The sequence below is a fragment of the Vicia villosa genome, linkage group LG3 (genome assembly GCF_029867415.1).
Source record: "Vicia villosa cultivar HV-30 ecotype Madison, WI linkage group LG3, Vvil1.0, whole genome shotgun sequence".
Lineage (NCBI taxonomy): Eukaryota > Viridiplantae > Streptophyta > Magnoliopsida > Fabales > Fabaceae > Vicia > Vicia villosa.
The window spans coordinates 4,719,228-4,731,511 of NC_081182.1; the positions used below are offsets into that span (position 1 = coordinate 4,719,228).

General features: G+C 35.9%; 2 protein-coding genes across 15 annotated transcripts; one reads left to right on the forward strand and one right to left on the reverse strand.

Annotated features, from left to right (window-relative positions):
• Window positions 1–3,403, forward strand: LOC131660119 (receptor-like protein kinase 5). Its single transcript, XM_058929266.1, has 2 exons — window positions 1–2,748; window positions 2,821–3,403. The coding sequence occupies exons 1-2, from the start codon at window positions 90–92 to the stop codon at window positions 3,264–3,266; spliced, it is 3,105 nt and encodes a 1,034-aa protein (XP_058785249.1). The 5' UTR covers window positions 1–89; the 3' UTR covers window positions 3,267–3,403.
• Window positions 3,404–4,526: 1,123 nt separating this feature from the next.
• LOC131660120 (nuclear poly(A) polymerase 4) lies at window positions 4,527–10,798 on the reverse strand. 14 transcript variants are annotated; one of them, XR_009300725.1, is made up of 15 exons: window positions 10,423–10,798; window positions 10,244–10,321; window positions 9,322–9,429; window positions 8,693–8,755; window positions 8,441–8,602; window positions 7,836–7,949; window positions 7,677–7,739; window positions 7,251–7,580; window positions 6,999–7,163; window positions 6,125–6,838; window positions 5,832–6,032; window positions 5,652–5,726; window positions 5,220–5,284; window positions 5,069–5,108; window positions 4,527–4,982 (listed from the first exon to the last, which is right to left on the reverse strand). XR_009300725.1 is itself a non-coding variant. In XM_058929268.1 (13 exons), exons 1-13 carry the CDS (start codon window positions 10,570–10,572, stop codon window positions 4,975–4,977), a joined length of 2,196 nt encoding a protein of 731 aa, XP_058785251.1. In that variant the 5' UTR covers window positions 10,573–10,798; the 3' UTR covers window positions 4,527–4,974. The 14 variants fall into 14 exon arrangements, 4 of the variants coding, with proteins under 4 accessions (XP_058785251.1, XP_058785253.1, XP_058785250.1 ...); XR_009300723.1 differs by having other exon boundaries at window positions 5,069–5,112; XR_009300718.1 differs by lacking the exon at window positions 5,652–5,726.
• Window positions 10,799–12,284: the final 1,486 nt, after the last annotated feature.

The following is a 12,284-nucleotide window of genomic DNA, read 5'->3' on the forward strand; positions in this document are numbered from 1 at the left end:
TTCAAATAACTAAACTCTCCATGTTTGAAATTTAGTAACCATCTTTAACCATTATTTCCCGGCAAATACTGAAAAACCATATCTCCGAAATGTCTGAACTACCCTTCTTTGTATTGAAATTTCCCATTTATTTGATCCTCTTGCTAAACTTCATAATACCCTTTAAGGTAATTTCACAGACAAGCTCCGAAGAAACCATACTTCTTAGTCTTAAACGTCAACTCGGTGATCCACCGTTGCTCCAGTCATGGAAACCGTCACCGTCTTCGCCGTGCAACTGGCCGGAGATCAATTGCACCGGTGGCTCCGTCACGGAGCTTCTCCTCCTAAACCAAAACATCACCATACAGAAACTCCCTTCCATCATCTGCAACCTAAAGAATCTCACTAAGCTTGACCTCTCCAACAACTCCATCGCCGGCGAGTTTCCGACGTGGATGTCCAACTGCTCCATCCTCTTATACCTCGACTTGTCGCAGAACTACCTCGCCGGTCAAATCCCCGACGACATCGGTAACCTCGAAAAACTCACCTATCTCAACCTCGCCGGCAACAGCTTCACCGGCGATATCCCGGCGGCGATCGGAAGACTCTCGAACCTTCAAACACTTTACCTCTTTCAAAACAACTTCAACGGAACCATTCCGAAGGAAATCGGAGACTTATTGAATCTCGAAACCCTCGGTTTAGCTGATAACTTTCGACTCAAACCAATGACAATTCCGTTGGAGTTCGGAAAATTGAAGAACTTGAAATTCATGTGGATTTCGAAGTGTAACTTGATCGGAACCATTCCAGAAAGCTTCGCGAATCTCACGAATCTCGAACATTTGGATTTATCAGCCAACAATTTAACAGGAAACATACCTAGAAGTTTCTTCTCGCTCAAGAAATTGACCTATTTGTATCTTTACCATAATAGGTTTATTGGTGTGATACCTGATTCAGTTCAGGCTTTGAATTTAACCGAAATCGATTTGTCGATGAACAATTTAACTGGTTCGATACCAAAAGAGTTTGGTATGTTACAGAATTTGACTGTTTTGCAATTGTTTTCGAATCAGTTAACTGGTGAGATTCCTAGCAGTTTAGGGCTAATTCCAAGTTTGAGGCAATTTAAGGTTTTTGAAAATAAGTTGAATGGAACACTACCTTCAGAGTTAGGAAGGTATTCAAAGCTTGTGATTTTTGAAGTTGGTGCAAATCAACTCATTGGTGGGTTGCCAGAACATTTGTGTGATGGTGGTGTTTTGTTGGGTGTAACTGCTTTTCTGAATAATCTCAGTGGAAAGTTACCAAATTGGTTTGAGAATTGTGTTTCTCTTACCACAGTTGAGCTTTACAGTAACAGATTTTCAGGGGAAGTTCCTTTGGGTTTGTGGAATTTGACGAAATTGTCGACGTTGATGTTAAGTGATAACTTGTTTTCGGGTGAACTTCCGAGTAGTTTATCATGGAACATGTCTAGACTTGAGATTAGAAACAATAATTTTTCAGGTCAGATATCTCTTGGAGTTTCTTCTGCTTTGAATTTGGTGGTTTTTGATGCAGGAAACAACTTGTTTTCTGGTGAGCTTCCGAGGAAATTAACGGGTTTATCGCAGCTCACTACTCTCATGCTTGATGGTAATCAACTCTCTGGAACACTTCCGTCTGAAATAATATCGTGGCGATCGCTTAATACTCTAAATATCTCGAGAAACAAAATTACGGGTCGAATACCTGTAGCTTTGTCTTCTCTTCCAAGCCTTAATTACTTGGATTTATCTGAAAATAACATAACCGGCGAAATCCCACCTCAGCTTGTGAATTTGAAGCTTAATTTTCTTAACTTGTCTTCCAACAAGCTTACTGGGAACATCCCTGATGATTTTGAGAATCTTGCTTATGAATACAGTTTCTTGAACAATCCTCAACTATGTGCACATGATGAAAAATTCAACCTTTCAAGCTGCTTGACAAAAACCACACCACAACACTTCAGAAATCATTCATCTTTGAAATCAAAACTTGTTGCTTTGAGTCTTGCTGTTACCGTTGCTGTGCTGCTGGCCACAGCTTTTTTGGCCTTCTGCGCGTTGAAAAAGCATTGCGGCAAAAAGCACTGCGGGCGTAAGCTTTCAACATGGAGGCTTACATCATTCCAGAGATTTGATCTCACGGAAATAAATATATTCTCAAGTTTGACAGATAATAACCTCATAGGAAGTGGAGGGTTTGGAAAAGTTTACCGGGTAGCTTCAACTCGTCCCGGTGAGTACGTTGCAGTGAAGAAGATTTGGAACGTCAAAGATGTGGATGACAAACTTGATAAAGAATTCATGGCTGAGGTTGAAATTCTGGGCAATATTAGGCATTCCAATATAGTGAAACTTTTGTGTTGTTATTCAAGTGAGAACTCTAAACTTCTTGTTTATGAATACATGGAAAATCATAGCCTAGACCAATGGCTTCATAAAAAGAAGAAAACGTCAGTTTCGGGGTTGAGTTCACTCACTGAGAATCAAATGGTTTTGAGTTGGCCAACAAGGTCAGACATTGCCATTGGTGCTGCACAAGGCCTGTGTTACATGCATCATGAATGTTCAATGCCAATCATTCACAGGGACGTCAAATCGAGCAATATATTGCTTGACTCTAAGTTCAAGGCATGTATAGCAGATTTTGGGCTCGCCAAGATGTTGGCGAAGAATGGGGAACCATACACCATGTCTGTTCTAGCGGGGTCTTTCGGCTACATTCCACCAGGTAAGTGTTCTAACTAAACTTTTTTATGTCCATATTGAACTCAACTGATTATAGGCCTCACTTGTATTGCAGAATATGCATATTCTACCAGGATTGATGAGAAAGTCGATGTGTATAGCTTTGGAGTTGTACTACTAGAGCTGGTGACGGGAAGGGAGCCTAATTATGGTGGCGAGAATGCGTGCAGCCTGGTTGATTGGGCATGGCGGCATTGTGATGAAGGAAACTGTATCACTGATGCCTTTGATGAGGATATCAGAGAAACGCCCTATGCAGCAGAGATGACTAGCGTCTTCAAATTAGGTCTCATGTGCACAAGTACATTACCCTCCACTAGGCCTTCAACAAAGGAGATTCTACAAGTTCTTCGGCAGTGTTGTTCTTCGAGTTCTGCGCATAGAAGAGTGGCAACTGAATTTGATATCACTCCTCTTCTTGGCAATAGAACTTACATTTCTAGTTACAAGGATGGTAGGACTGTTAATGAAAATGAAGAAAGCTGCTTATATAGTGTGTAAGGATAGTATTCCACAGTATTTTGAAATAATGGTACCATGTAATGCAACTGCCTCAGACTTCAAATGAAATTATGTTATTATCGTAAATGAAAAATATGGTGAGATATTCACATGGAAACATGCTTCAAATTTTCGACATAATTAACAACTAAATTAGAGCTTTCAGACTTAGCCTAGGTTGGGAATTACTTAAGAATCACAGTCATGACGCAAGTTAGCTAAAAGCTAGCATTCTTAGTTTTAGAAGCTAGCATTCTTTGTTTTAGAAAGCAGAGTGACACTTAAACATCACTTAAAGATGGCGGTGACTCACCAAGTTACCGAACATACACTTAACATACACTTAATAGACATGTAATGCCTGAGTAAATAGTTTTAGAAGGCAGAGTAACCCCTAAACGTCAACGTCCCTTAAACGCAAGGTGGCGGTGACTCACCAAGTCACCAAACATACACTTAATAGTTCTTAGGCGTCACTTAAACACAAGGTGGCAGTGACTCATTAATCAACCAAACATTCACACTCACTAATCCACCAAACATACACTTAATCGACATGTAATGACTGAGAAAATAGTTTTAAAAGGCAAAGTGACCCTTAAACATCACTTACCGAACATACACTTAATAGACATGTAATGACTGAGTCACCAAACATACACTTAATAGACATATAACACTTATTAGACTTATAATGACTAAGTAAAATAGCTTTATGTGTCCTCCAATAAAAAATCATTAGATTTGATAGAATTGATAGAATATTTGCCGTTCATTTGTCATGCAAATAATTTTAAAATTGAGACTTGATAGAATGGCTGCCGTTCATAGGATGTCAGGCATCCCCTATTTCCTTAGGCAATAGTGAAAGTCATGCTTCTCCACATTACAGCTTTAATTAGGCAAAGATTTGCAAGTCTGTAAAACCTCGCTAATGAGTTGATAACATAACATATTAGAAAGAAGAAAAGTCTACAAGAAAGAAGAAACTGCTAGGTTGGACACCACATTCTGTACTCATACCCATGACCTCACATTGTATGTTTAAATTTTCAACAATCAGTGTCATTCTTTCTACAGACCATAAGACGAAGAAAAAATCGCAATGTATATTTGAATTTTTAATGATCAGTGACATTCTATCTAGACCAAAAGACAAAGAAAAAATCACATTGTATGTTTGAATTTTCAATGATCAGTGTCATTCTATCTACAGACCAAAAGACCAAGAAAAAAACATGCAAGAATAATGACGAAAAATTGAAAGAACATCAAAATCCATGGGCAGATTGATTTTTCCTACCACTTAAACTTCCAAATTAAATGCCACCAAAAATATCTGTTTTAACATTTTCTCTTCTAAATCACTTAGCCAAAAAGACTATTTGATTACATTTACATTACAAGATATATGGATCATCCACATCACAAGAAAACAACAAAGTTCCCATTCCTCGGCATGCAAATATGTCAAGTTTTAGGAGATGATTCACAGCTCTATGAGCTCATGCATTTGCAAGCATCTCCTTTATGCTGTTCATCCATGTACATGCAACCTTAATCTAATTAGCTTCCATTCTCACTGTCCAGCTAAAGTCTCTCCGCATGTTCATATGACCTCAGTACATCAATAGCTCCTAATATAGCATAAAGTTTTGCAGCAATTTCCATTATTCACCTCCATGTGATGCATCCCAAACTTAACCTCCTATCCTCCTACAAAGCCAAAACCAAAGAGAAACAGTATTTACACTTCAAAAAAAAGTCGACAAACATGCCTTTCACAATGCAAAAAATCTGACCTAGCTCCATCGATAATTTATACACTCCTGAGTCTGACATCTGTCTATACACAAGATGGAAAATAGAAAGAATAAAAGTTAGAAATCCAACAAAGCAATCAAACAAAATTTAAAATGAAACAAAAGGAAAGTCTGGTCTCTGAGCCTCTACACATAAAACAAGTCAGGTTGTTAAGCACAGTTACTGGAAACATAGCACGTATAGTGGTGCAAGACCTGCGACCACATATTCACCGGTCAGAAGATTGATTATGAAATTCAATTGCCACGAAATTGATAGTCAAATTATCTTGAAGCAAAAGGGGAAATATACCATGTAAGAACAGTTGAACATAGTAAGACCCAACAAGTTAGGAAGAGAAAAGGGAAAGACCATATTCTGATTTTATATAATATATGCCAAGTGCTAACCAGCTATAACAAACGGGTGGGAAAATAATCAAATCAATTTTGTATGCTGAAAACCCTTGAAATATAGTATTCTTGCGAGTGTAAATAAAACAATTTTGTGAAAACAGTATTCTTGTAATATTAGATCAGGTTTACCACGGAGAAAACAGAAAGAGATTAGAAAATTCAAAACCTTAAACTTCTTCAGCCACCATATTTTGAAATACTCTATTCAGAACTGATCAGGATCAGCCACACAAACATCACCCTGCAAAGTATGGGCTGATTCTCACTATCTCTCAGACTTCCCAGTTTTTTTCATTGCCATCCACAACAATTCCTAATCTAAAAGTCCTCAAATAAAGAAACTCACCTCGCAATTGAGGTTCTGGGTGCTGGCATTTGGTGCATAATCTGAACATTCAGCCCTTGTGAAATTACAAGCTCTGTCTAGTTGTTGATCCATTTTAACAGCATTTTCTTCCCAGTTTGTCAGGCTTTTTGAAGATGTAGTTTCTGCCCTTTCCAAGCAAACAAAAGCCAGGTCCAGAGCTTTGTCCCCATTGACTCCATTCTGAAATGGATCACCAACTTCTAATTAAGGAATTTCACATGAACCAATCAACTTCCTAAGGGAAGGTTCTTCCGCTGATTCAGCAGGCTTACCTCATTCTGCACTACTAAATCCCTTGATTTCAGCCTATCATGTGTGGAATCAACAAAACATGTTTCATCTATCTGCATGTCACCTACTTCAATAATTGTATCATTTCCTAAGAGTCCATCGGATGACTTGATTTCACAATTGCTGTCGGCATCCTTCGTTGTTGATCCGTCTGGCCTAACCCCATCAATACACTCAATACTCATTTGAGGTGTACCATCTAATTTACTAGTACAACTTTCAGGTGAAACACACTCTAGCCTCCGTGGGCTAACAGATGCCCGCTTCTCAGGTTTATCGGGTTTCACATCCCCCATTTCATGGCTATTCTTCCTCTTGATACACCTTTCAGAAGAGCTAGAACCAGAGTAGCACTTTGTGGTATATTGTCCCATTTTGTCAGCTGCATGGCTCATATGCCTCGGCATTCGAGTACGTTTGTAACCATCTGGAAAAACAAATGCAGGGAGCTGCTTTCGACGAACATGAGAAACATAAATTTCCATCCCCGGCTTCCAGTATACATACATGATAATATCTTGTCTGAATTCATCAACCGTTCCACGTATATCAAATTGCTGACCTTCTTGACCTCTTACTCCCTCTTTTCTTTGCAACCCCATGAAAAATGCAGAATGTGGACAAGGCTTGGACGTGTCTGCATACTCGTGTGGATAAGGATGACACTGCAGCATCCCATTTGTATCTCGCTCTATCTGCTCATAGATAATTGAAAAGCATGTATTCATATATAGACAAACAAAATAATTTATTGAAATGTTAAGATCAAACATCTTCAAAAAAATAAATGCAGACATGAAGTCTGGATTAAATGCAGACAAGGAAGAGTCTCATAAAAGATTGACAAGAGTATACCTTCAAGGTTAGCTGTCTCAGTCGGGATTCTACCCAACCCCTCCACAAAAGTAAATCATCAGCATCTAATGCAACTATGTCTACTTGTAAATAGTTTTTGTATGCCTCAAAAAAGACATATGGCTTAAAAAGTGCATTCCACTGAGATTTGTTAAGCTCAATTTCCTAACAGTAGAAGTATCAAACAAATAAAGACGTCATAAAATTTAAATTGAAAGAGAATAGGAACTTTGGGAATAATAGACTGCTTACGTCACAAATCTTGTTGCCATATTGGAACTGTTCCATCATAACACGGAGAGTGCTTGTCGAGACATTGTAGCTGGAATTCATGCAAGGGTATGCCGGAGTAATTATTGGCATAAGGTGAAACCTGTCCCTATGATTTCTGCGAGGATCCCATATAGGGAGATGTGGTTCATTTTCTTCTATAGAGCACAGCATTACAGGGTTTGGCCACCGCCACTGTGAATACACCCTGAAGAATCTAGAAACCAACATACTAGGGATTGCATTAGGGTAAAACTGGCAAACTCTAGCAACTAAAATAGCCCAATTTACACCTCCAAGGAATCCAGTAACCTAAACACACCGAAGCAAGTTAATAAAAAAAGAAACATAAAAGCTCAAACCATTAGATATGAAAAAAATTATTAAGGTTGTAGGTGTAGTTCTTACATTTGAATAAACACCACGTCTTTTAGCCCAAAACTTCAAACATCTCAGCGTAGTTCGGAAGTGCTATCATTGTCAAGAGTTAATAGAATATATCAAATTAATACAATAAAACCATTGAACTGAATCTATATAATATATAAGAATGTACAATGTATCAACCTCGACATTCGGAACAAGTTTAAGAATCTGATCCGCCACTCTGCAGCCATTAAGACTTCGAACAGTTTGTTCATCAACATCATGCAGAACGGAACCGTCTGAGATATCCAGGTCCTGTGGATAAGTGTTTCAAAATAATAATAAAGTGAAAATAAGTTTTAAGAGTAAGATTCTAAGGGATGAGAATGAACAAATCAAAAAAAAATTATAGAAATGTGATTTGCTCACTGGTACGCTAATCCAATATAGGATGATTACCTAGAGCAATAAACAACTAAACCTTCACATTCTTCATAATTCTTGAAGATGTGTTATATAGGTGGCAAGAGGAAAAAGATTCTACAGTTCAAATCAAGCAGGCCAAAAAAACAGGAAATAGAGATAAATAATATAAAGAATTTGGTATACAGAGTGGTAAGACATGGTTTCACTTTTTTTAAGATGGTTACATTCAATTTTATACACACCAACAAAACATAACTTTATAAAGGAAGAAGTACTTGTGCTACAGAAGCCCTCCTCAAATTAATAACCCTTGAGACAAATGTATCAATAAAATTTGGCAGAAAATATCAAGCTCCTGATGAATAAGAGACCAAACTTACTTCTGGCACAACCAAAATAGATATGCTCGCATACAGCAAATCTATAGAAATTCCCTGGAACTTGAATTTCATAACTGGGACATGTGCATCAGGAACCGGTTGAAGTTCAGTAACTTCGTCCATTTCAGCCAGGATGTTATGCAAAATGATGAAGAAGTCCTCCTGATACAAAAGAGAGATGCACTGCTTAAACATAACTGATGACAAGGACTTTACTAAATTTAGCAAAAGAAACCAGATGCAGTATGTCACCTCTCGATTTACATAGGAAGGACCAATGCACAAAGTGTCTATGTCCACTCCAGGTCCATGAACCTACAAATGCTTAAATTGTAGCAATAATATCTGAACACTTACAGAAAAAACACTAGCAAAACAGACAAAATGGTATTTCATAAAACAGGAATATTACAACTCATTAACTGTCTACTTCTATTTGTTTAGAACAAAACAACATTTTTTTATCATAAAAGAAAATGCAACATTTTTTCTACAAGAATGTACTAACCAAAAGGGACAGGGGAGGGAAGGGAAGTTGTTGTTTACATTCATGTAGTGCGGAAGACTGAAGCATTTTGTAATAAAATTGGATGAAAGTCACCGCCTACCAGTCATTTGTTGATAGTGACTAAAACATGATTATTGTTACGAACTACTGACATAACTAGACTTCAAAACTCTACAGACTTGGGAATTACACACACTGTTGAGATATACTCGCCAGCATAAACCAAAAATGCATAAGGCGTCTCTTGCAAGGAGAGTAATAATCGTATTTATAGAGAGAAAATAGCAACTGTTCCATTCCATGCATAAAATTTTTTCACAATATGCAATTACTAGAACAATTAAGGATAAAAATATAACACTAACAGACTCACCCCTAATCTGTAAGAGCCAAAAGTGAAGATGACCGCATTTGCATCCTCAACCATCTGATCTGTGTAGCCTCGTTGGCGGGTCAACAGCTTCACCCAGCTTTTCACAATCTGCATTACAGGTAAACCTTATCACTACAAAATTTTAATCTGAAGAGTGAAACACCTCAGGCTACCCTACACAACAAGAAAAGGTACCATCCCCAAGCCATTGTAGTACTAGTACCACGTTAGGGTTGAATAAGAATTAGAAAGAACCTTCAACAAGTATCAATCTAGCAAAGCTCCAAACATTATTCTGCATGTCTTCAATAATGCACTATTGCGCCGCTATAGCAGAATATTGTAGCAGTAAAATGGCTTGGCACGATTTTGGCTTATAGCAGAGGTAGCAGTTCCCTATGGCATCTGCTATTAAGGTTTCAGGGGGGAAAAATTCAAATCCTTTTTTCACATTGTTCTCTTTTTACAAGGGTTTAATTTAAGTGTCAACCCAAACCATTTTAAGCGTAATGTTTTGCTCTTCAACATGCTATGTTCTTGCTTACAAACAATCATCATGTTCTTCTTCCTACTTTAAGTTCAGTTATGTTATGTTCTTCTTTTCTGGTCAAGTTTTACTGCCCTATAATTTAGGTTCGTAACTATTAAGCACGATGATCTCTTTAATTTTGTATATTTGTCTATTCTTGAGTATTTCTGCTTACTCTATAAACTGAGGGTAGGTGCTACACAATGCTATCTCAACTTAACAACCTAGATTGTTCTTCAATACTCCATTGTCCCATAATATGTATCATGTATGAATAAATCAATATTAATAATTTTACTCATAATTATCATAAATGCGAACAACCGAGTAAAATTAACTTCTGAAAACAATCATGAGCTGATATAGAAAAAGGAGATCGAAGAAATAAATAACCTGATCTAGGCGGCGAAGAACCTCTTGTCTGCTTGCAGATTCTTCATTGCTCTCATAAAGACCCGAATCAACCAAAAACTGAAACAAACCAAAAAACAAAACGAATTTTCATCATTTCAAGAGAAACAAATGCGAAAGCGTGGAAATGAACAACGAACGAAGAGATAAATCAAACTAACCTTCTCTAACTCGGTGTTACGATGGAGATCAGCTGTGGTGGGACCGGCAAGCGAGATAGGTTTGGTGAATCCAAGCTTGTTAGCTCGTTCTTGTTGTGGCGGCGGCGGTGGAGGTGTGGAACTGCCGTTGGGACTGCCGGAAACCGCCATTTCGAGTTAGATTCAAAAAAGCAAACCCTAATTTACAACAAACCCTAACCTCGCATATTTCAATTCGTTGGGATATATATGCGGCACGATTTGGATTGGGAATTGGGGTTTGGGGAAGTCAAAGGAGCGTTTGGAAAGAATGATTAATGTGAATCTGAAACCGATTTTTATTTGACGGAGGGAGTGTTAAAGTTAAACGTTGTGTTGTATCACTCCAACCAATCACGTCTGTCTTGCTTTTTCAATTTTTTTTTATGTTTTTCTTATTTCAGATGCATTATTTTTGCCCCAAATATTTTTTATTGAAAAAACAACAAAAAGGGAATAATAATAATTATTTTGTCTTGTTTTAAGACTAGAATTTCTTTCAAATCCCTACCCGCGAATATTTTTCTATAATTTAAGATTATTATATTTTAAAAGTAAAAAAAATTTGTATCATATTAAGAATCGAGAATTAAAGAATATTTATAAAAATTAAAAAACTTAGATTCATTTGAATAAATATGTATTTAATATAGAGAAAAAAAGAGTAATTACTATTTTACACTGTCAACCAAGACATATATTCAACTAAGTCACACTCTTAGTTGAATGAAGGTGTAAAACTAGTTTACAGTCACAGTACTACTTTTTCTCTTTAATTTATACTAGTAAGAAACTCGTGTTATCGCACGGGTCTCGTCTGAATTCACATTACATGTATGAATAAGTAAATTGTTAAGTATGACATCAAGTTTTCAGTTAGATAACATTAATATAGTTATAACTTATAATTAATGTGCTTGGAATACATTAATATAAATCATTTTGCAGCTCATAAATTTTCAGGTAATTTCAGTTATATACTAATAATATGTACCAACTTTTAAGTATTGAATCGTATTTATAATAAATCGTATAAACATTTTTATAACTTCAACCATATAAAACAACAACAAAAGAAATAAATAGTTTAAAGATGGACATTAAAATGATAGGTCAATAGTTGGTATCTCATAGATATTGTGAATCCAGATGAATTAACAAACTCAATTGAATCCAAATGAGTTAATTCTACAAATTTACTAAACATATTTTAGATATTAGTCCATTTTTACAAACCTAAAATGTATGAAAGTTTTCCGTCAAATTTCAAATTTATAAATTTTACAAATCTAAAATGGATGAGAGTACCCGTCAAAATTTAATAAACTATGTAAATATGCTTCTGCAAATTCTTAAAATCATACCTATAACCTAATCTTCAATAACTATCTTCATAATAAAAAAATCATATATAAATTTATTGTAAAATTTTATAAATAAAAATATAAAATAAAATTGAAGATTAAAATTGAAAAAAATGAAATAATTAAGGAGTGATCTACCTGTGTAGCCGCCCAATGTCGTTTTAAATAAGGATATTAAATAGTTGTTTTATTACCATAATTGAAATATGAAATTACCTCTTATCTATTATTGTCCATCTATCACATAGATAAAATCAAAATAATTATAATTAATGTATATTATTTTCTAATTTTTTTATACAGAGATAAAAATTACTTTTGATGCGGTGATAAAACTTTATGTTATATGTACTAATTAAATAAAATGATAATACATAATTGTAGAAATGTAAAAAAAAATGATAAATTTATCTTTTCCATAACAAATTTTGAATACTAAAAGTAAAATCATATTTAAAAAATTAAATTTTTTAACAATAA